This window comes from Geotrypetes seraphini, chromosome 15, assembly GCF_902459505.1.
Source record: "Geotrypetes seraphini chromosome 15, aGeoSer1.1, whole genome shotgun sequence".
NCBI classification, from domain to species: Eukaryota; Metazoa; Chordata; class Amphibia; order Gymnophiona; family Dermophiidae; genus Geotrypetes; species Geotrypetes seraphini.
Genome location: NC_047098.1, coordinates 35,702,842 through 35,728,028, shown reverse-complemented (window position 1 = coordinate 35,728,028; position 25,187 = coordinate 35,702,842). Strand labels below are relative to the sequence as shown.

General features: G+C 41.7%; 1 protein-coding gene across 1 annotated transcript in view; it reads right to left on the bottom strand.

Moving 5' to 3' along the window:
* Positions 1-1,243: 1,243 nt before the first annotated feature.
* CPD (carboxypeptidase D) overlaps positions 1,244-25,187 on the bottom strand; it is a 96,249-nt gene continuing 72,305 nt past the window's right edge. Inside the window, exons 12-21 of the mRNA XM_033921703.1 lie at positions 23,755-24,072; positions 23,052-23,247; positions 22,808-22,943; positions 21,492-21,641; positions 11,959-12,054; positions 11,799-11,863; positions 8,838-8,969; positions 8,203-8,388; positions 7,914-8,013; positions 1,244-7,300 (exon numbers count right to left, since the gene is read on the bottom strand). Coding sequence (XP_033777594.1) covers positions 7,074-7,300; positions 7,914-8,013; positions 8,203-8,388; positions 8,838-8,969; positions 11,799-11,863; positions 11,959-12,054; positions 21,492-21,641; positions 22,808-22,943; positions 23,052-23,247; positions 23,755-24,072 — 1,606 coding nt within the window. The 3' untranslated portion in view covers positions 1,244-7,073. The remainder of the gene's footprint in view (positions 7,301-7,913; positions 8,014-8,202; positions 8,389-8,837; positions 8,970-11,798; positions 11,864-11,958; positions 12,055-21,491; positions 21,642-22,807; positions 22,944-23,051; positions 23,248-23,754; positions 24,073-25,187) is intronic.

Genomic DNA, 25,187 nt, shown 5'->3' with positions numbered 1-25,187 from the left:
AGCTGACAATTTCGGGGGAGGAGCCTGCAAGCTAAAACCCACGCATAATCGAAACCGCAATTGCTAAAATCGCGAATATGGAGGGAGAAGTGTAGAATTGATGCTAAGGTAGGCGGAGTTGCAATAGTCCAGTTGAGGTAGGACCATCACCTGAATGATCAGAGCAAAGTGGTGTGGGTGGAAGTATGATCTTGTGAGTCGCAGTTGACGCATAGTGTAGATGGTCTTTTTCCGAAGGTTAGATATTTGTGGCTCCATTGTGAGAGTGTCGTCTAAGATTCAGCCTAGTACCTTGGTGGATTTTTCCATTATGAGAGTGATGCCTGATGAAAGAGTGAGATTAGATATGACATTCTGTTGTGCGGTGTGGAAGCCAATGGCTTTGGTCTTAGTGGCGTTCAGTTTCCGCTTGTTGTTCGTTGCCCAGGTTTGAATTTTAACTATATTGTTTGAGATTTTTTTTGGCAATATTAGGTTGGTTATTGGTTATGGGGAAGAGGAGGAGGATGTCGGCATAAGATAATTCAGTTTCGTCTTCCATTCTGATGTGTCCCAGCGAGCTCATGAATAATTTGAATAGGATTGGGGATAATGGGCAGAGGGGAAAAAGGAAGAGGGGGAGGAAGGGAGACAGGACAGAACACAAATTTTTAGCTTCCACCGAAAACACAGTCAGTTTCTGCAAAAACCATGGCTGCAGTCTTTTAGCTGACACCGAATCCAAGCAGAAAAAGGATTTGGGGTAACCAAAATGGATATTTGGTTGGTATCTAATCCAAATACATAAAATCAGTGACAAGACATTTATAAACTGCATGATTCTCTAGCTATTAGAAAAGCTCATCCTGTTAAATGGCTCTTGGAATAGACAGACTGCTAAATTTGACTTATTTTAGTTTTTGGAACAGAAAACAGCAGATCTGTCCTTACAGATTTTATGTCAGAATGATGATGGATACATTTGCCACAGAAGACTCATAATACATTAAAAACTCTAAATATGGAAACACTGAGATCCATTTTCCATCATGTACCCAGTGACAGAAATCTACTTTGTTAAACTCACTGTAGTTGTTACTAAACTTGTTTATAGTCTGAACATAAAGATGAAATAAAAATTCAGTATCATACTTAGCTACTGCCTGTGCTATACATGTGTCATTAGCTGTGTGCATGTTGCAGTTTCCAGCACTTAGTCACTGCATAAACTGAGTAAAAAAAAACAAACCAAAAAACTACAGGAGACTGCTAAAATAACTTTTAATATATATATAGCATATTAAATCTCAGCATACTTGTAAAAAAGACTTAACAGGATCCTGTCATAGTATATACACTTCATTTCATAAACATAATTCAAGGGCAATCTAGCTCAAATTTTGAATGTATTCTTTTTAATTCACTTAGGGCTGCTTTTACAAACCCATAGTAGCGATTCCAGACATGGCAAATGTGAAAAAAACTCATAGGAACTTAATAGGCTAAGTCACATTTGCAGCGCTGGAATCACTAAACTGCTGCTTTGTAAAAGGAGTCCTTAGATTTTTATCTTGAAGGCACAATCCAAAGAAACTGTTAACACTTTGTAAATACATGTTTCTCTTTAACCTGGAAAAACATGGAGAAATAATTTATACAAAAATTTACTAATAAAAGATGTCAATCATTCCAAGCGTTTGCTCTAAACTGAAATGGGAGGGAAAGCCTGAGACCCAGGAACCTCCCTACTTAATATCACAGGGCAATATGGCATTCATGTTAATTCAAGCAGTCCTTTATGGCTTCAGCAAGACTGAAAACAGTTAAACCAACAGAGTTAGGAACATTTTGTTGTTGTTACTGTAGCACTTAATTCCTTCAGATCTTTTATTTAAATATAGATTTATTTATTTATTTTTATTTCCCATAAAAAGATATATTAGTGCTTACCAAGTTTCTGAAAGCTGTTCCAGCTTAGGTATTCCTATGTTTTAAAAGCCTCAATAACCCAGAATGCTGCTGTGCCCTCCATGCAATTAAAGACTATAATGCACAAAACTGAAGAGAGGAGATTCTTTAACTATAGTAGAACAAAAAGATGCATTTGAACTGCATCTTGCTCTCCGGAGAGTTCAGATACAACTATTCTGGTACAGCTACACTGTTCTCTATATTCTACTGTGCCTATCCCACAATCAAGGATGAGTGCAAAAGACAAAAAAATGGGGAAACTAGTACAGTGAAGAACTGTTGGTTTAAGAAATGCATTCTGATCTCCAATTTTTACTACAATTCTAAAGTAACCAGTACACTGCTGGTAGGCTGCTTTTATGAATCTGGGATTTACATGTACTAGCAGGCTATTTGTCATTAGGTATATGGCAGCATACTCCTCTTACATGTTGGATACAAATACAGTACTACTGAAAATAATTAGGAAAAGTAAAGCAATCATCACACCCCAGGCTAGCTGAAGAACACAAGAAGTGGACAGAACACACAGGACTTGCCTTCCAAATGTGCACATCTCATTCTAACACAATCATAAAGGATGTGAGCTGGCTATTAAAAACCTACCTACGATACCTAATTTCACACAACCTGCAAGTCTGAAACACTCACATTTACAGGGAAATTTGGATTCAGTCTGCCTGATCTGCTCTCAACTCAGCTACTCTAACAAACCCATCGAGATTTGAAAATATATTCTCTGAAACAGTAAAAAGGTATCCTCACAATTTTAGAAAACATGTTTATAACAAAAGTTGTAACCATTATTGCTGTGAGGGAGATATCTGAATACACCCTGTAATATTTTTAAATAGTAAAAACCCCATATACACAAGAAAAATCAAACCCAAATACAAAGCTCCACAAAACTGACAGTTTCTATAGCGAGAACTATTTTTTTGGTAAAAAACTGAATGCAAAAATGTAATGAAAAAGCTGTCAGATTTTTTAATGAACACAACTTTATTGTGCTACCGTTGCCTGTGTTCTATCCAAAGGCATCTACTGTGGAATCTCAGGAGTCTCTGCAGGAAGTAGTATCTAGGCATGAAACACACAATCCGTTTTCTATCTCTGAGAAGGAAAGGAATAATCCTGAAAGGACAGGTGCTATCTTCAGCCCATTATGAGAAAAGCCATCCTTGTCTTTGTGGTTGCAAGGCTACTAGGACAATCGGGGCAAAAAACAAGAGTGCCAGTCCAGATTAATACCACTGAGTACAGTCTCCTCTCCAGAGAAAACAGCACTGCTTACAGTTCACATTTCACCCATCACATTATTTCATATTATCACCTCTTCAAAATATTCTAGAAAAGCTAATCTCATATTTTGAAAGTCTTATGGACAAGTGGGATGGTCCTCAATTTTGCCGATTTGCGGCTTTATTTATCTGGTGCATCAAGAAATCAACATTTACCTATGGACAAGTGCACTAAGCTAAAAGCCAATGAATTTCACAGATTTTTTAATGTGATTAAACAAACTATCCCTATTAGCTATGTGGACAACTGGGCCGACCACCTCAGATGTGAAAAATGGGTTAGCAACTCTCCTTAAGACTCCATTTCACATTTTGTTTTCATCATGGATTAATAAAAATCTAAATGCTGCTCCTTACAACTCATCTGCTGCCAGCCCAAATAAGATGTAGTCAGAAGGCTGTCCAGGAAGATCTTGGTTTTGCAATCAGCTGATACACACCTCAGACCCTCCCAATGTACAACTGCCTCCTGCCCCACACCACCAACCAGTTAGCATCAGCAAGCTGTTAAAATGTCACAGCATCCAGTGTGTGCATCAAGTTACTGTGTGAGGAATCTTTCTTTCTTTACAGATAGATCACATTCACTCTAAATCACAATTGTCTGCTAGTGATATCAACTATTTACAAGTCCAGCTTCAATCTAATTCAGTGTATTAGTAGAGGGAGTATCATACAATAAGGAGAGAAGAGGAAAAAATGTGCTGCAGCAGGTCCAATACATGGAAACATTGTTCTGAATAAAGCTTGCTCTTCTCTCATGTCCCCTCTTCTTCTGTATTTATTTCATGTACAATGAACTAGCTACTATTCTCAGTTATACAGCACAAAATGTCTCTGAGGATAGAGAACCATGTGCAGCCTCAGTTACAGTATAATGAACAGAACTTTGGTGTAATTGTAATATGCCTCTGAAATTATGCCACATTCACCAAAGAACCTTGCCTGGCCTGGGCCTCCTTGTAGTAAGGCTTTATATTTGGCTGGTCTGAGAGAGTTAGTATGGTCATTCTCCATCTGAATTTTGAACTGGTAAAGAGAGCTGAACCACACTTATGCTTTACTATTTATATTCCAAGGAGAAACAAATCAAGGTGAATTTCTTTTCCCCGGTACTAAAATGTCTCTATTCCCCCTCACCTCTCTCCACAGAAAAGCATGTCTATTACCATTCCCAGGTGTGTTATTGGACCAGGGCATATCCAAGTTTTGCTGCCTTTGAATGGATTTAGCACAGTTTCTAACCACCTTTATTTTTTGTAAAGTTCTCTCCCCGGGAAAAGCAAACAACTCTAAGCACCGAAGCTTTATTTGTGGGTCTCATGTCAGGGTGGTGGGTAATGCAACTGCTTATAATGTAGATCAAAAAACAACAACCCATCTTTGCCAACAGCAAATATAGTCCCAGAGGACACAATAAAGGTGTCTATGGTTCCTGCTGCTCCCTAGCAGCATCAACTGAGAATCCTACATATATGCAAATGAAGCTTGAGCCTCCAAAACGCTTTGCTGCTCTATTTGTACAAGCAGCCCAGCCACATTTACATCTGAAGCTAGGTGTTCCACACTGCTCTCGCAGGAGGTTCCAAGGTATTCTGGAATAGAGATAAATTATCAAGAAAACACAAATGCCATCTCCAAATTTACTGTGTATAAAACTCTGGTTCTGCTCACTAATTGGTTTCTATATGGCACTAATTGCCCACGGATCTAAGAACAGAAGTTAGGATGGCTTTATTCATAAAACTTCTTATTGTAATGGTCTCTGCTGTTCAAAAGTATAATGTGAGTGGATTTTCATACTGTTTCAGGCCACCTGAGCCCTTGGTGCTACAATTCTTAGAACAAGTCCATGCCTTGATTAGGGTACTCGCCCACACACTGCAATCTGGCTATTATTGAACATGTGCTGTGACAATTTTGTCCACAACAAAGGCAATTTTGTTGGGGGGTTTTCTGCCTCCTCCTGAACAGCAGCACATGTAACCACCTTCCTTTTAAGTGGCACAGTACACACAACTACAAATCTAGGGAAGGGAACAGCTTTGTCCATGCAATCAGTGAGAAAGTTCTCTTTCCCTGGAAACACAAGACAAACTTCATTATTCACCGAAACACATTTCATGTCACTGTACAACAAGAATAAATACTAGGACCATGATTTAAACAAGATAACATCTGGCAGGAGTTTAAGCAGCCAATTTAAAACAGCTGTAAAATTAACCAATATGATCACCTATTTGTATTAAAATTGCTCTCCCTCCATAAAAGAGGAAGACCACTGCCCATAGCAGATGTATTTTTCACAATATTACACTTGATTCAGTCCTCCCTCAAGGTTGCATTTGAATGAAGAGGGAGGCTGCACTATCACTTCTATAGAAATCCCACTGCTGGAAGCAGATGAATTATCTGTCCTGCAAGCTCATTTCTACACATAGTACTATATTAAGTGTCACCAACTACTGTATCTGCCTGTAACTTAACTGAAAAAGGCATGAGCTAAATCCAAATCCATTTACTCTTTACTTATTTAGAAATTAGTCTAAACATTTAATCATCACCCTCAAACAATTAAAAAAAAACCAACAACCCTGAAAAAAGAACTATGCTTTAAGCCCTGCAGCACCATGAATAGAATGCATTCCCATGGCTGTAAACAAGTGCCAGACTTCCAACATGGCCAAGTGAGCCTGTTACACATAAGGCAGCATTTGGGATATCTGAAGATGACTATAACTAACCCCCCCTCTTCTACAAAACTGCGCTAGCGGCTGCCGCACGGCAACAACTTCAAAGTCATTTAAATCTCTATGGGCTTCAGGACCGATACTGCGCGGCAGCTGCTAGCGTGGCTTTGTAGAAGAGGAGGTAAGTGTTTCCAGGCCTGAATTTTCACCTTTGGAGCAAACACTCCAGGATATCGCTACCTTATATGTCACAGTCTCCCAGAAATGAAAAGGAGATTTATGCTGCAGTTTTTCAAATTGTAACAGACTTTTCTTTCATTAATAAAAAGGATCATATAGGGAAATTTTTTTCTTTTGAACTTTCTGCTGGCTGTGATCTCTTCACACAAAAATTCTGCACTGTACACTACTAAGATCTTCTCCCTCCAAAGCTTCTCAAATGCAACAAGATCCCACACATTTATTCAAACTCAATGCTGTGCGCAGATCTTCAGAGTCCTAGGAAATAAGACATCCATCTTTAAGCTCTATTCAACCTTGCCACTGCCCATGTTTCCTTAGAAGTCCAGGTAGCCAAGATTCCCTACACACCCAGCATGATCAGGCCAAGAAGCATTAATTCTATACCAAGTCACATCACAATTTTGTAAAACACAGGTACATCACCCATAAATACAGAAGTCATGTTAATGAGGTTCATCATTATCAAAATCAGCTGAGAATGTCCATAGGCCAAAGCTTGATTAATGCATTTTTGTTAAATAATAAAACCAAAACTCTACCCTACTCCACCCATCCTCTTGCCCTCCCCCCCCCTCCCCAGTGCTATTCTAAAATCTTCTGGAATTAAATTTCATCATTAAACCTAGTGCTTGACTTTTGACCTCCTCTTGACCTAAGTGCAATTCAGGAAAGGTTGCAGCATCTGCACAGCCCTTCTTATAAGTAAGACCATCCAGTGAATTGAACCAAATGGTCAGAAAACAAGAATGAGCTTTGTAGAAAAGGACGGTCAGAAAGGTCCTATCCACAGCCATCAACTAACTGCAGGACTGCAGCTTTCATGACTGCCAGCTCTTCCTTTGGAAGAATTTTTCCAGCCTCAGTATCTCTTCTGCACAGCAGCTCTGCCTCACTGTTTGCTGGTGTACAATGTCTCCTCTTCTGTGTCCGTTTCATCCTGGAATTCATGGTTCAGGAGGGATTTCTTTGAGCCAGTGGACATCATACGGATTTCATCCTCATAATCATCATGGTGCTGCCGCAGTCGATGGAAACCATCTTTGTGCCTGTTGGACTTGATGGAGCAGACACACCAAATAATACAGGCTGTCAGGATCAGGGCGGACATAGTTGCACCTGAAATAAGAAAGGCAAGGTAGTCTAAAAACTAGCATCACTGTTGTACTCCAAAGCCCATTTAAAGCGGGCCAACAGTGCAGTCAAAAATGGGCATTGTTAAGCAGGTGGTACTCTTTCCACCTGCATCCAGTGAAATGTGTATGCTCTAGAAAGTGAAGAAGTAAAGGTTAATGAACAAAAAAAATAGATGGTGATGCTTTTTAACTGGACTATGTAAATCCATTTTTGAAAGCTTTTGGGGGCTGTCACCTTTTATTTTTTGTCTTTATTTATTAGCTCTGTGTATCCAACCACACTACCCTATCCTGGGAATTGTGGCACTCATGAAAACTAGTGGCAGCAGCCAATACCACTGCAGAAGATATTACTGCTCTCCTGCACAGTGGGGCAGTGGCAGGATCTCTGAACCCTAGCACATAAGGTGCAGGATGATTTATTAAGTTTTAGTGCACACTATCTGCTGGGAGTAAAAAAATGGGCTGTGTGATAGGGGGGAAACCTATGGCTGCACAGTCCAGACAACGCAGAGCAAAGGCTTTGCAGATGGAGTAATTCATTCTTCCCGCTAAGATAGAATATTTTCTATTTCATATAAACCATGTGTCTTTACCTGCAACAGTTACAACAAGTTCCCTGGAAAGACCAAATATCCTGTCATCCAAGTCAAATACTATAACGACAGAGTCTGCAGCATAATCCCGAACAAACACCTGAAAAATTAACATACACAGCCTAAAAAACTAGCTTACAGACAGCATTTATAATCACTGCCCAGGGCTGGTAGCAATGAACAGTTTAACAGAAACAGAATCACACACAAAAAAATCCACAATTTTCTTGTTTTCTATACTACAAGAGTAGTAAATTTCTCCCTCGACTGTACTTTCTATGTGTCTCACCTGAGTGTGCTGCTTCTGATACCCTTCCGCAATGACATCGATGTAATGGAAGCCAGGAGCAAGCAGTACATGGAAGTAGCCACCTTCATTTGTGTTGACTTTTGTGCCTTCACTCAGGACAATGATTGCATTGGATACCGCTTTCCCATTTTTATCCTTCACAATCCCATGCACACCCTTGTGTACCTAAAACCATCACAAACCTCTCCAAGTTAGCAATATATCTTGCAGAATGCAATCAAAACAATTTGATGTGGCAAGAACAACTAAGATTTTTCATGCAATATACTGTACAAATAATGCAGTTTGATTATAAACACATCAAATAGTTAAGTCTGGTGCACAGCATCCTTAATCATGATGTGCATTTGAAATACAGGCTCAGCCAGATATCTAAGGGCTTTCTTGGTACCCTTCCTCTCAATATCCACTTTTTGTGCAACCAAATAAAGCATCTGTTATATCAGTAAAATAGATAATCTAGCAAGCTGTACACAGAAGTATAAGTGGTGATATTGCAATGTGTTATCAATTGTTTACTATCCAGGGGCACCTCCAGTACTTTTGTCTGGATTGAAAGCTCACACATACAGCATGCTATTAAGTAACAGCTGATCAATTCACCAATGTCTCACCTCCACAAGCATACCGAGAAGAGCCTTTTTGTTCTCTGCCCAGATAGAAGCAAGTTGTCCTACACCAGGAAAGTAACAGCAACTTGTGTACACTGTGATCTCTGGACAATGACCAAAGGTAATGCTGTAATCCTGGAGAATAGACAGCAAGAAGCAAATTACAGTCCAGTCAAATATATCTACTCAGTTGCAGCTGTGCCATTCTCTATATTCTACTCTGCCTATCCCACGTTTGGCTAAAGGATGCGTAATGTCTTTATGAAATCAATGCCAAGTAAAAAAGACATCTCTTATATTATTAGACCAATAAGGAAAAGCAGGACAATTATTAATACCATCCCTGATCTATATTGTAAGAAGAAGTGGATTGTATAAGTAATGTAGAAATGATTCTTTGAACACACACATAAGAAGAAGATCTCTGTCTGTAATGCATACATTGCTATGTAAGCTTAGCTTATAATGTGTGTATTATTGTCTCTCTAGAATTTGAAGAGCTTATTCCCCTCTCCTAAAACAGCTCAACAGAACTAATTGCTTGATTCTCCTTCCTATTTTCCTAGGCTTAAGTGATCACAAGACAAGGTGATTTAAAAAGAAACATCACGGTGCAGATAGTGATATCCTAAATTGGCACAGAACGAAAATTAGCTACTGAAGATGTTGTCACATGCAAACTGAGCTGCTATTCTGCCAGGGAATGGCTGACCTGCCTTTGAGTAGCAGAATTCAATGCAACGTGAAATCCTTTTAGAGGCCGGATAACCCAGATTTGCTGGGTTGTAGGTAATGAAAAGTTGATTGGTAAGCAATTGTTTTTAAGTAAAAAAGGAGTGCTCTTCTGCAGTCCAAAGAATGAAGGTGTTGCTCTGCTGGAGAATCATATAGGAGGGGGGGGAAAGGATGGCAGAATAATGCTTTGGTTAAGATGGAAGTCAGTAACCTCCATAGAAAGGAATTTTGGGTGTGTGCGTAGGTAGACACAGTTTGGAAAGAACTGTGTATATGGAAAAAAGATTACCAGAGTCTGAAGTTCGCCAACTCGTCTTGCCGACATGATGGCTGTGAGAAAAACTGTTTTCCACGTAAGGTACTTGTGTGAGGCAGAACACATTGATTCAAAAGGTGCGTCCATCAGGTGGTCCAGTACCATGTTGAGATTCCATGGTGGTGGTGGGTCTCGAATGAGAGGATGGATATTGGTGAGCCCTCTGACAAAGCACGATACAAGAGGATGATGTGAGATTGCTAAACTATCGAATGAAAAGTTGATATTGCAGACGGGCCGCATCGAGGTGGAAGAAAATATCTTCTTTTTCAAGGGTCCTGCGGCAACAAGGGGGCATCCGTGGAAAATCAAGGGTGGGAAACTGCACGGGGACACCAGGAAATTCTTTTTCACCGAAAGGGTGGTTGATCGCTGGAATAGTCTTCCACTTCAGGTTATTGAGGCCAGCAGCGTGCCTGATTTTAAGGCCAAATGGGTTAGACACGTGGGATCTATTCACAGAGAAAGATAGGGGAGGGTCAATGGGGTGGGCAGATTAGATGGGCCGTGGCCCTTATCTGCCGTCTATTTCTATGTTTCTATGACAAGTGGTACTGCACTGAATTTGTTTTAAAACCCAAGTCAGAAAGGTGTAGAAGGTACCATAAATACTTGAATATAAATTAAGTTTTTTGGGATCTCGGCTTGTATTCGGGTCAATGCCCACCCACTCCCTCCCAGACTTGTTGCAGGCTTCTGCCGGGCCTACAGTATGGCTTTGTAGGGTGGGCTGAGACAGGAGGGATCCCTCCCGTCTCCTATTCTAGCTGACTGCCAATTTTTTTTACCTCCCTCCAACCTCCCCTCATGTACCTTTTTGAATCCCTGGTGGTCCAGCGGTGTACCGGGCATGATCAAGCTATCCCTGGACCACCAGGGATTCAAAAAGATACACGGGGGAAGGCAAAAAAAAAAAAAAAAATTCAGTCGGCCAGTACAGGAGAGATCCATCCTGTTCCGGCCTACCAAGTCATATGGCAGCCTGGTGGAGGACTGCAGGACATCAGGCAAGGGGAGGGGAGGGGGGGGGTGAGAGACAGGGTAGAGAGCCGGGCAAGGGGGGGAGACAGGGTGGAGAGCCAGGCAAGGGGGGGAGACAGGGTGGAGAGCCTGGCAGGGAGAGAAATTCAGAATGATCTCACTCCCAATTGTTTTCCTTTTGAGACCCAACACCTGGCTGGCCGCCCTCAACCTCAAGGATGATTGAAAATCAAATATACTTGCAGTTTGTTGACAGAGTTTGACGGTTTGAAGAGACAGACTCCCTGTCACTGAACAGTGCTATGACAGGAAATTACACTGAAAATCATTTCTTTTTTTAACAGCTCTACGGGCAAGAAAGCAAAGGCTTTCCTCACTAAAACTACATTGATATGTTTAATCTTTTTTGTTTTTCTCTGAGAAGGGGAGAGCCGGGACAGAACCAGAGCAGGTCAGAAAAAAACTGATAGGAGGAAGGGAGGGGGCTTGTGGAGTAGGGCAATCCTGCACATGCTCAGTAAGCTCAAAAGCTTACTATAGCTAGGGGAGAGTCCGACCTGACTGATTCAGTCAGAGACTTCACCTTCAAGTGGGATGCATATCCCCTGCCTGTCTCCGGAGAACAATAGTGCTCTTCTGCAGTCTAACATATGAAGACATTGTTCCACTAGTGAGGGATATGGAGGAGTGAATGATGGTAGAACTTTTTGTTAGGAATTCTGGGTAAGTGCGCAGTTGGACAACACCCTGCTGTCTGCTAGAAGACCCACCCCACCACTATATTACATATGAGTGTCCCCTAATTAAAGATTCAGTTCAGGAATCTAAACACTCACTATTTGGCATATTTTTAAAATTAATAGTCCCAAATCAGAATGCTCAGTTTCTTATTCTAATCCATTTAATGGGCTTGTAAATGAAGATAGTAGTACCTTCATGCTACCCATATGACTCTGCCACTCTGCCCCACGAATTACACCTCCTGGAATGGTCTCATCTGCAAGAACACACAATGATCATTAGACCCGGTCATTTGCTGAAGAGATTCTCATCACACGTAAGAACGGATGCAGCAAGGCTGCATGAACTTACCTGATTTATTTGGGCATCTTGGATGGCCCATGTGCATTGTAGGATGATTATTTGCATACACTGATGCTAGATGATGTAGGGTCTCTCGATTCTCTACTGTAGAAAAAGAGTCAGATGCCTTTATGAAGCACTGTCAATGTACATGAACTACAAATGTGGGATCAAGACCTAAGCTTTCAAATAAAACAACTCTATGCTTACATCTTAATTTAATTTTAATAAGTCCTGCTAGGCTAGTCCAGGCCAATGGATTGTTTTCCCATATCAATTGATGGGGAGGCATAAAGACTTGATATTTCAGTGACATCAATGATATAAGGAGTAGTGCAGCCTGGAATATTCAGTGTGCCGATGCCAAAGCCAAAAGGAAAAATTAGAATATGATCAAGAATCTAGGGACCCACAAGACAACTCTGTCAGGAATATTATCTTTAATAAACAATTATACACACAGTATATGCTAGGAAGTATGAGCTAGGAAACACTTGATATAACTCAGAGCTATGGTCTTCTCAGGACGGGTACTGGATTGATCTAGCAGGACTCAAGGAAAAGAAATTAACAGGTAAGAATAAATTTGACCATCCTTATTGTTCTGCTAGACCAGTCCAGACAAGGTCCCCTCCATAACTGCCCTGCAAAAGGCATTATCTTCCCATACCATAACTTCAATCCTGTAGTGTTTCATGAAGGAATGCAGTGACAACCACAATGTTCTTTTGCAGTTATCTTCTGTACAGACTGCTCTGGCTTCTACCCAGAAAGCTACTTGCAACCTCATGAAAGTGCTCAGAGACATTCTGGGATCACCATGTGGCTAGAAATGTATGCAGACTCAATTGCATTTTTAATCCAATGGGCAACAGTTGACATGGAGGCTGCCTGCTCCTTACATGGGCCACTGAAATGCACAAATGATCTTCTGAAACTATTGGCGATATCCAGATAGTGAATAAAAGCTCTGCAAACATTTAAAACTCTCCTAGAATCCACCTTCTTGCGTGCCATAAATGCTGGAAGAGAGACAAACTGATTCAGATGAAATGATAATACTAACATTGGCAAAACACATGAAAATGGAAACAAAATCCTCCCCAAAAAAGAAATATATATAAGAAAGGATTTCAACATGAAAGGGCTTGCAACTCTGAGACCCTATGAGCCACATAATCACCACCAGGAGTATTACTTTAAAGGATAGATAACACACCAAAGTCCCCTGTAAGGTTCAAAGTGCAGCAGAGTTGAGAGCCAAATCTTTATTTTGTCTTTTTTACAAGACAGGCAGGATAAGAGGATGATAACTCTAGGACCATGACATCCCATTCCTCACAACAGTGCTCAAAATGTGTCTGGACATGAATATAAACAAAGGATGTCAAGGACCTACATGCCTTAAGCAGAGCAGCTAACATGACAGGACCATAGCCACTGCATATTAGACTGTGCATCTCAAAAATCAAGTAGTAAGCCAGAAGGGATCCATATCTTCCAGGAGTCCTAGCCCCCAACACAGAAGCCCTGGCCCCCTAGGAAGAAGGAAAAGCAGCTGTATCAGAAGTTTGACTAGGTGTGCACACCAGGGATGGTGCAACCAACCTAGAGTTACCATGATCATTAGAAAAGGATGATTAATGACCACAGGGGAAAAGAAATACAGAGGTTCAACAGGCAAAACATGGATGAATGCACCAACCACAACTACTCTTTCTCCTCTTCTGTGATTGCAATTCTAGTGCATCACCGTAAAATCAAAATCAATAGAATGCCACAGGATCCAACTCCCATTCCCCTAGATCCATAGAATTTGTTGATGGAGAATGTCTACTTGCATTGATTTTTTTTCTGTCCCCCCCCCCCCCATCTCCTTCCCTATGGAAGCTTGTGCTGTGGCATTGTCCCTGGGTCATGGAGATGGTCTGGAGGAGTATGATCCAACTTTAAAAGGCACTACACCCATAGTGGATCCCTTTGGTTAAAAACAGTGTTGTCACAGAAATCAAAGGCAAATGTCCCACGAGATTACGAGAAGTAGATGAGGTGATCCAAACTTAATAGGTTCTGCACCCACAGTGGATCCCTGCTCTTCACTCTATTCAGTATCTTCTTGTTGTGATAAGTAGAATTGCTGGTGATGGGTAGAAGTGATCCATCTTTAACAGATTCTACACCCATGATAGATTCCTCTAAGGAACAGCTCTGGGAGTAAGAAATAGAAGAAGCATTTCATCTTTAATAGGCTCTGCACAAAGACAGGAAATATATGGCAAACTATCCTGAATGTGAATGTCCATGTCAGAGACTTGCAGCCATGAAAGACGTCTCATATCAAAAGACATAGCTGATGCTCTGGATGTCACATCAATGTATCAAAAGCTGATCTTGCCATAAACTTACTGGTTTGGAGAAGGCTATGAATAGGCTTCTGAAAACTCTAGAAACTACCCCGGCTATGCTCTCTAGAAGCATGCCAAAAAGATTGAGCTGATTTTTAAATTTTTTTTGAGAAGCTGAAGTCTGAGGCTTCTGAAGTTTCTGTGTGGGCCTGATGTTTATAAAAGATCGTTAAAGCCATATGCATTGAGGATTTTCAGTACCAGAAAGATGAATGTTGTCTGCTAGTCGTGATCTGTCAGTACCAGTATATAGATTGATGACTGGTACCGCAGTAATGTACTATGCTGAGGATAGGCCGGTACCGAGGGACATAGTGGAGGCACCGATGCTGTTCGATGTAGTTGAAATAGCAACAGTACCAAGGTCAATGGAGTTCAAAGAGCACAGAACGAGCCCTTTATTTGGCATTGTTGCTCAGAAGCAACATATGTTTCTATGGGTGATGAGTCAAACCCGTGCAAGACAATCACACGCAGGACTTCAGCATGCTGAATTGAAACACTACAGTGGTGCCTCGCATAACGGACGCCTCGTACAGCGAACGCTGCGCATAACGAACTTTTTGTCTTGCTCCCTATAACGAACTTCGTTTCACACAACGAAGTCGCCCGAGGGGCCCGGGGGGGGGGGCGGAACTACTCTCGCCGCTTCCTAATGTGAGCCGGGAACAGCAGCACCCTCCTGTCTGAATGCAGTGTTCCATCATCTCCCTCCACCTTACCTTAGATGCCGAGTTTTCCGGCTTTCTTTTTCGGCCAGCCACACACTTTCAAAGAGCAGCACATGCGCGCATGCTCTGTTGTTCAATCTTCTCCTCTGATGCAACCGGAAACCGGAAGTTGCAGGAGAGGAGAACACTGATCAACTCCAGCAGCTGCGCGTGCACAGCTTTTTGAAAGCGTGCGGCTGGGTGAAAAAGAAAGCTGGCAAACTCTGCATATAAGGTGAGGTGGAGGGAGGGAAATGTAGGGCTGCAGAACGAATTATTTTGTTTTACATGTATTCTTATGGGAAAACAGGGCTGCAGAACGAATTATTTTGTTTTACATGTATTCTTATGGGAAAACGCGTTTCACACAACGAACGTTTCACATAACAAACTTGCTCCTGGAACGGATTAAGTTCGTTGTGTGAGGCACCACTGTATTTTAAAGCGCTCCAAGGGGGGAGGGGTTGGTGCTCCTGTTGGGGGGGAACCCCCCCTTTATAGAGGAAACTAATTTTTCCCTAAAATAAAGAGGGAAAAAGGCTGTTTCCTCTATAATGGGGGAGGTTCCCACCCCCCAACACCCCCCCAATGGGAGTGCCAACAGTTCTAAGGTTCCCCCCTCCCACCCTCTTGGAGATCTTTAAAATAGTTTCAATCCAGTGCGCTGATGTCCTGCGCGTGATTATCTGCCCAGCATTGTCCGTGTGCGACTGTCTCACGCGATTTAGTCTATGTTCTGTTTCTATGGCTCTTATGAGAGATCTGCATCTCCAAATGCCTGTTTAACATTGTTACGTAAAGCAGCCATTTAACCATCTGCCAATTAAAGGGTTAAGCTGGGCCAGCACCAAATAGAGATGGTATCAAAGCCAACTTCATTATAATCGCATGGCCAGCCCTACACCGTACAGTTACGACTGCATATGATGAATGCACTGGTACCATATGCCATGCAGGCAGTACCACAGGTGCAGCAGGGTATCAAAGCATTGTAACCCCAAGAGGGGGCACGCTTCAGAAATGATAGCCTGTGTCAAATGATAGCGTCAATGACAGGCATACAACAAGTGCTCGATGCTGTTAATGCCTATGATGATGTGATGATATTAATGACAATGTCAATGTCCACCGGTACCAATAGGGATCGGTACCACATAGAAGTCCAAGTTGTTGGGTATCCAACACCAGGCCTAATATCTTCTTTGAAAAATAAATATGAAGGAACAAAACATTTTGTTGATTGTTGGAGTGGGTTTTTTTTTTAGCCCTGGAAGACCAAGAACAAATCCAGCTGGAAAGTAAAAAAAATACAGAGTACCACAGGTCAAGCAAAAAGTAGGCCGAAAAGCCATCAACGTTGTAGGTAGGGGTAAAGGCTTTAAAATTGCCTACAGGCCCCAATGAGGAACATAAATAAATTTTAGTTAGGAAATAAAAGGTTTAAAAGAAAAACACAACTAAGATGAAGAAAACAATGAAAAATGAAGTGGGAAAGAAACTTCACTGGACAAAGTTCAGATACATCATCTTTACTCTGTGGAAAACGAAAACAGATGACCTCATGAGCTGGCGTTGGGTGGGAAGGCACTCGCACATGTACGGTACGGGCAGTGTCAAAGCTTTCTAAAGCTTAAAGTGACAGTACACTTTAGCACTGCCCGTATTGGCCTCCGTGGAAGACATCACCCATCTGTGAGAATATGCTGCCTGCTTATCCAGGGATAATGAGAAACTCTCCGGGCTGCACCAAAGTAATTACTGAACACAGAGTACCCATGAGAAAATGGGAACTCACAGGGAGGCATTCACCCCTTTGAGATCTAAAATGTTTTGAAAATGACCCTCTATTTTTAGGCACTTTGAAATAGATCAGGGGTGTCAAACAATCACATTAAGGGGCCAAGATCTAAAACACAGGCTAAGTTGCTGGCCAGACCCCGCCCCCATAATAGTACTACTTGTAATACCATTTTTTTATATATATTGTACACACACACACACACAATATAATCTTATTAACACCACATAATGGTTAACCACAAAATTAAACTACACAAAGCACACTGTATGCTACTCAAAATTCATTCCTACCAGACCACAGATAACCCCTATGCAAATACGGGACCACAAACTAAAAGTACTAATATATACAAACAAAACCCTAAGATTTAAGATTCTGCATGCAGTACAACCCCAGAGAAATAGAAAATGCATTTCTTCCTGAACAGTGCAAAATACAGACAGAAGATGTAAATTCTCAAAATTGACACAATTCAATCACTAAATTGAAAATAAAATCATTTCTCCTACCTTTGCTGTCTGGTGATTTTATTTTTCAAATCATCTTTTCCCAGTCACTGGCTGCACTTCCTTCTGTTTGTGCTCTTAAATGTGTATCCAGGGCCATCTTATCCATTTGCTGTTTTTCTCTCCTTTACTTTCTGCCATACATCCATCTTTAGTATTAACTTTTAACATTCAATTTTCTCCCATTTTTTTGCTTTCTTCTCAAAATCTATCTACTTTTCCATGTCTTCCCTTCCCATCTATCCATGTGTACATCTCCTCTCTCTTTCTCCTCCCCTTTTTCTATCTATCCAAAAGAAGCATTTCTTCTTATCTCTTCCCTGCCGTACCCATTGCTGTGCACCATCTCTTCCCTGTCTCCCCTTCCCCTCCATCCCAGTGCATCATCTCATCCCTCTCCCATGATCAGACAACTATCTTCCCCCTTCCCCCCCCCTTCATATGGTCTGACATCTTTCTCCTCTCTTTCCCATAGCCTGGAATCTCTCTCCTCTCCCACGGTCTAGCATATCCCTCTCCTTCCCTCTCTCTTCCCGAGGTCTAACATATCTCTCTCCTCTCTTTTCTGCGGTCTGGCATCTCTCCCCTCCTTCCCTTCCATTCTGTGGTCTGGCATATCTCTCTCTTTCTTCTTCTCATTCCAGTGATCTGACATCTCTCTTTCCCTTGCATCTCTACCTCACTCCTCTCTCACCACTATGTCCAATTCTCTCTCCCTGTAACTCTGCCCAACAATTCTCCTCTTTTTTCATCTCCCCATGTGCACCATCTCCCTTCCCTTCCTCCATTCTGTGTGTCCCTGCGGCAGGTGTTTACCTTCTGGCCGGCTCCCTCCTCCTCACTGCCGCACTCATTTCTCTGCACAAAGCCACGGGTGGCAGCTACTACATGTGTCCCGCGGCTGAGACGGAAGCCTTCCCTCTGATGTTGCAATGTCAGAGGGAAGGCTTCCAGTTCAGCCGCAGGATGCGCAAGAAGCCGCCACTCAAGGAGGAGGGAGCCAGCCAGAAGGTAAACATCCGGGGGCGGCAATGAGCAAAACACTGCATTGCCCTCAAGCTGGCCGCCTGTGGCCTGATGTAGTGTAAGGCGCAGTCCCCGTGGGCCGCATAAAACAGCCAGGCAGGTCTTGTGGTTGGCATATGTGAAACAGATGGAGTAGTGAACCATGCCATGCTCAGCCAGGCAGCACAAGCTTGATCGATCCCAAGGAAAGCAACAATTGCACTCTGTTGCTGATTGCCCATCTATTTAGAAGCCAAACTGCAGGGAAACGCTATAAATTCTTAAATCTACATTATTTTTAGAAGCTTTTCAATAAAATATGTGCTGTTTAATGCTGGTTTTAGGATGAATGGTACTTTGAAGATCTATTAAATCAAGGCTCCCTAAGATGTAATTATGTATTTGTAACTTAAGATGTCTGTATAAGTCCTATTTTTTTTATTCTGTGTACACATCCCCCTCCCGATTCGCGGTTTTAGGACTCGCGATTTCCTAAAACCAGAATCACCCCCACATCCTCCCGCCTCCCGGACCATACCTGGTGGTCTAGCGGTCTTTAGGGGCAGGAGCGATCTTCCTATGCGCCTGCCCTGTGCAGATCACTCATCCAAAATGGCTACCGTGAGTTCTCATAGTCTTTCGAGACTATGACATGAACTCACGGCAGCCATTTTGGATGAGTGATCTGCACAGGGCAGGAGTGTAGGAAGATCGCTCCTGCCCCTAAAAACCACTAGACCATTAGATAAGGTCCAGGATGCCGGGGGGAAAGCGGGGTCAGAGTCGGCCCAAAAGTTATTGAGGGGGGAGTGTATGCTACTTTTGTAATGCCGCCTAGGAACAGGCGGTTGATAAATTTTTTTAAATAAATAAATGGCATTAGAAACTAGATTTGTCATCTCCGGCAAAGTCTCTATGTATGACTTTCAAAGCCCACTGGTCCGAGGTCACTTGGGCCCCTTCCTGGTGAAACAGGTTGAGCCAACCACTCACCTGCACCTCCTGAGAGTGGGTTCATACCTCTTCACTGAGGACCTTTAGCAGAGAAAGCAGAAGAGGAAGGATCACCATTCCTGCTCCTCTTCACCCCTCAAAAGGACTAACTCCTTAAATTTTGCCTCAAGATGAGTCCTTACAGCTTGAACTCCAGCAGCTCCAGTGTCTGGAGCATGACCTAATATCCAAGGACCTGAACACTGCACCATATCCACAGACAAGATTTACTCAAATCCTTAACTAGCTTCTTCAAATAAAAGATGTCTCTTAAAAGGGAGCTTGTTGAGGTGAGATTTAGACTACATTTACAGACCAATATCACAGTCACAGCTAGTGCCAGGCCATCACTATTGCAGCCACTGAGCAACCAGATACCCTGATAAAGTCATAAAGGACATCAGCCAAAACAGCTATGCACAAATAAAGCTTCACAGCCTCATGAGAAGCTGGAAGCTGCTGTACCTAAAGTAGCACAGTTCTTGCCACATAACCTCTAGGTCACCATCTGAATGCCAGAAGAGCCAAAGGTTTACCTTAAGAAGCTGCTCACCTTCCTGTCATGTGTTTCTTTTAATGCCACCCTTCCCTCAACAGGGATAATGGTCTTTTTTTGTCACTGTGGATCCAAGGCATCCACCTTTAGAAATGGTAAAATCTTCTCCAGATCCTGCCACAGAAGAGGAAAACAATCTACCCATCACTTTGATGTCCTTGAACACCAAATCAGAAGCTCTACTATGATCATTTGTAAGAGGGTCCTATGGAGGGAAAATAGCTTAGGAGGACTTCTGGAGGCCCACCAGGATCAGGTCTTAAAAACATAAGAAATAACCATACTAGGTCAGACCAATAGTCCATCTAGTCCAGTTTCTAGTAGTCAAACCAGCTCACAGAACCTGGCAGAAACTAAGATAGTAGCAACAGTCCATACTAACAAACCAGGGCAAGCAGTGGCTTCTCCCATGTCTGCCTCAATAGCAGACTATAAACTTTTTCTCCAGGAACTTGTCCAAATCTTTCTTAAACCCAGCTACACTAACTGCTGTAACCACATCATTGTCTGGCAATGAGCTCCAGCGCTTAACTATTGTTTGAGGAAAAATAATATTTCCTCCTTCTTAATTGCTGGGGCTCCCATTGAAGCCTTCCCAAGCCCATCCTAAACTGAATTGCCATTTACAGGACAAAGATTGTACAAGTCTGCTTGGCACTGGCCTTAGTTCTTCAATTTATACCATTCATATCTTAATTAGAGATCCTCTCTATTCATCCCATGCTTTTTTGAATTCAGTTACCATAGAGAGTAAGATGGCGATGCCTCCTATATGGTAGGATGAGGACAATCCATTGGTCTGGACACATCTAGCAGGATGATAAAGTCCAACTTTTGAGATACAGCAACCAGACCTGTATGCAATACTCAAGGTGAGGATGCACCATGAAGTGAACAGAGACATTATAATATTCTTGGTCTTATTTACAATTCCTTTCCTAATAATTCTTATCATCCTATTTACTTTTTTTTTTTTGCTGCAGCCACACACTGGGCAGAAGATTTCAGCATAGCATCTGCAATGATACCCAGATCTTTTTCTTGGGTGCCGACTCTAAGGTGGACATTAGCATAAGGTAATTATGATTTGAATTATTCTTCCAAATGTGCATCACTTTGCATTTGTCCATATTAAATTTCATCTGCCATTTGGATGCCCAGTCTTCCAATTTCCTAAAGTCTTCCTGCAATTTTTCAAAGTCCGCAACTTTGAAAACAATACAATACAATATAGTGTCCTATATCCCACAATTCTCTAAAAGGAATTTATGCGGTTTACAATAAGAAATAGATCAAGTTCTTGAGGTGACACTTTTTAAGTCAGATCTTGTGGTTATTAAAGGGAAGAGGTGAGAGGATAGGCTGTGTTGAGAGAACTGTGAATAAAGATGAAAAATGTGAATAAAGAGAGTGTATTCTTGTTTTTAAGTACTTTCTACTTTGCTCCTTTGGCTGTTTTCTGTTTCCAGCAGACCCAACACAGTTATGTCTTGTACTGTTATGTCCTGCATTCCATTAAGGACTAAATCTAATTTTCAGAAAGTCTGAAAACATGCGTCTTATTACCTGTCTGTACTGGTTTATCATATGGATAAGTAACGAGCACCGATCCCCCATCTAATGCTACGGACAAGCTGAAATCTCCTTTTTGGATCAATTTCTCAATGATGGCTTGTGTTTCCTTCTGTCTTCCCCCAACAAATCCAGAAGAATTGCCTAAAAAGAAGAAAAAAAGGGGAGGGAGTATAGAATGTTCCAGAGAAGGCATCTTTCCAATAATTACAGGTACAAGATTCTTTATCCCAAATCCTTAGGACCAAACATATTTCAGTTTTTGGAACTCTTCAGATTTTGTAAGACCATAAAATTGCCACCAGGCTCTATTTCAAAATAAGGCAAACATTAAACACTTCAAAACTTCAAGCACTTCAAACACAAACATATTCCAAACTGGGACTGGAGCAATATCTTCAAACATAAATGAAGTTTCAAATTTTGGTTTCCGGAACTTTTCGGATAAAAGGTACTTCATTATTTTAAACTAACTGCTGACACACTCTATACTTCTTTCAAAGGATCATGGATTTGATATTCCACTTTTTTCTGTTGCTACAATCTAAGTGGTTTATATATGGTTTATATATGCATTATATGCACATACTTTTCTGGCCCTAATGAGCTCACAATTAGAGATTGACAAGGTGTGAACACCACGGCAAACCGTGGTTTAACCACGTGGATGGGAAAAAAATTGAGCAGTCTACCGCCGGAATGGAAACAAGGCCTTTTACTGCCCCATGGGAGCAGTGAAAGGTCTTGCTCTCCCGGTAAAAAAAAAAAAATTGCACCCTGCTTGGCATTTCTGCGAGTCCAGCAGCTCCCCCCCATGCAAGTTGGCACATCTAAACATTTCTCCTCAACTCCCCCCTCAGCTCATGCCTGTTTTACCTTTAGCCTCAGCTGCCAAGCAGAACAATCTTCAAAGGGTGGGGACTGAGCTCGTGAACAAATTTTTTCCCTGCATCATTCTCTACTCACAATCTAAGTTTTGTACCTGGAGCAATGGAGGGTTAAGTGACTTGTCCAGGGTCACAAGGAGCTGCAGTGGGAATCAAACCCAGTTCCCCAGGTTCTCAGCCCCCTGCACTAGCCAATAGGCTACTCCTATTTTATCATATTTATATTACAGTTTTCTTTCCTGTGTCAATGCTTTGGTTCAGTGGCCATGGTTCTGGTGTGCACAGGAGATGTGAAAAAAGAATAGAGATGCAGACTTTGGCTCCTGCCACATACTTCAACATGGATGTTAATATTTGATTTTAATTTTCCCTTGGCTAAGCAGTTAGAATCATTTCTTGCACCAAGTCAGGAACAGGGCTCACCAGTAAAATCAGTATCTAGGTCCTTGCCATTAGCATTTGTTCGCCCAATTTCAGAGGTGCATGCCTTCTCTTGTGCTTTCTCTCTCCCATCAGGGTTCAGCAAAGGTACAATCACTATCCTTGTCCTGTCAATCAGCTATAAACAAGACACATTAAATTCAAGACAGCATGCAAAACACTAAAAGTATCAAAAAAATAAAGACTTCTTATATTAATGTAATACTTCCTGCAGGCATACTCTTACCTTGGTAACCACAGAATTCTTTTTGTAGTTCATGCAGAGGAATTCAGCAAATGCTAGGAGAAGCTCTGTGCCAACTGGGGCATTTCCATGAATACCAGCAACAAATCGGATTTTTGGGTCTTCAGACTCAGAAAGATTAGGCTTATTGGAGATTTCCAAGGACCATATTTGTCGATATTCAACAGTCTGGCCCAAACTTTAAAAATAAATACAAATTATCAGAGGGCTAAAATCAAATCATACAGAAGATATTCCTCTACTGGATACCATCAGGCAGCTGTAGCCACCATATTAAAGAATGCCTCACATACATAATGAAATCATTCCGAGTTGAATAATGAGCCACATATGGGTTACACTAACTAAAACTGAGGTTTATAGCTCCTCACAAGATGGAAACAAATTTAAAAGGTTGCTGGGAAACAAAAGTGGAGAATGACAGGAGGCACTTTGATTTTGTAAGCTGATATTCAGACTGCAACCAGACACTAGAGAAAAATGTTAAACATGGTAAGGCATAAAGGCTAGATTTATTTTCTTGGTTAATATGGACACTTTTTAAATAGGTTATAGGGATCTGACTAGTTCAAAAGTCTATGTAAGAAAAACTACCAATAATAGATGTCTCTGTACTTGAGCAAATTCACCTGCTGGTCCATACCAACCACACTTATCTTTCTAGCCTGCCATTCATGATTTTTACCTGGTCAGATTAGTAATCTGAGGATAGTTCAGGTACAGTGCACGCAGAGACTCCGACAGATCTTTGAATGAATGATAACGATTAGGAGGAAAATCCACAGAAAAACTTAAGAGAAGGCGCTCCAAGCCATTCTCAGAAGACAGATCTTTGATTAGAGCCTCAAATTCCTTTGCATTGGGGTCACTGGATTTGGGGTCTACTGCTAGTGTTTTTCCCATTTCCTCTTTACTGGAATCGATTGTAGATCGAGCCAGGGTAAAGTTAATTTGAACTGCAAGTCCAGCTGGTACAGTCACTGTTTTGGTATCAGGGAGGTAACTGGAGAGAAAATGGAGTAGAAGAGATGGTAAAAACCAAGTAAAAATCAGTTTTGTTATAACTGCTCTAGTCCATGCAGTGTTTTAACATATTAACATAGTAAATGACAGCAGATAAAGACCTGAACAGTCCATCCAGTAAGATGAACTAAGGCTAGAATAGCTTGAACATAACATGCAAATGAAAACTATTTCTAAAAAGGACTTTTTGGATTTAAAATTACCTGCTTTTCCATAACCATGCTCAAGGCAAGGTATAACCAAGTATACAGTAGGTACCGTATATACTCAAATATAAACTGAGGTAATCTTTTTTCCCACCAAACAGGAGGAAAAAAAATTTGATTCAAATATAAACCGGGGAGGTTAATATTCAAGTGCATTGCCCTCATTCCCTCCCCTACAAGTCTTTGCACCCAGCCCTGAAAGGTTCTGTACCTTGTCCCTCTCCCTCCCGATGCCTTACAGGCCTGGCATAACTCCTGGTAGTCCAGTGGTGGGCCGGGATAGGAGAGTTCCCTCCTGCTTCCTGTCCCGGCCAACTCTCTGAAGTTTTACCTCCTTCCACCATCCTTCGTATACCTTTCGAATCCCTGGTGGTCCAGCAGTGAACTGTGGCAGGAGTGACTTTCCTTCACTCCTGCCCGTGCAGTGCCGCTAGCTGATTGGTTGCTGCAAGTTCAAAGTCAGCCAGGGAAGGGAAAGCTCCTGACCCATCCCACCGCTGGACCACCAGGGATTTTACAGGAAAGCAGGAGGGGGGAGAGAGGGAAATAAAAGTTTTTCAAAGTCACCCGGGGCAGGAGATGGAAGGGATCCCTCCTGTCCTAGCCTACCGCTGGCCCACCTGATCTTATGACAGGCCTGCAACAGATTCGGGAGGGGCAGGTCAGCGCTGACCCTAATATAAACAGAAACTCACATTTTTGGGAGTTTTTTGGCCCAAAAATCTTGGTTTAAATTTGAGTATATATGGTAGGCCATTCTCTACCTAAGGGTGCTTACAATGTAAGGACATTTATTAACATATTAAGCAGCTAATGCAAATTAATTCAAGTTATGTATATGGAGCTTTATTAATGTACATTAAATTACATTAATGCACATCAGTAAACA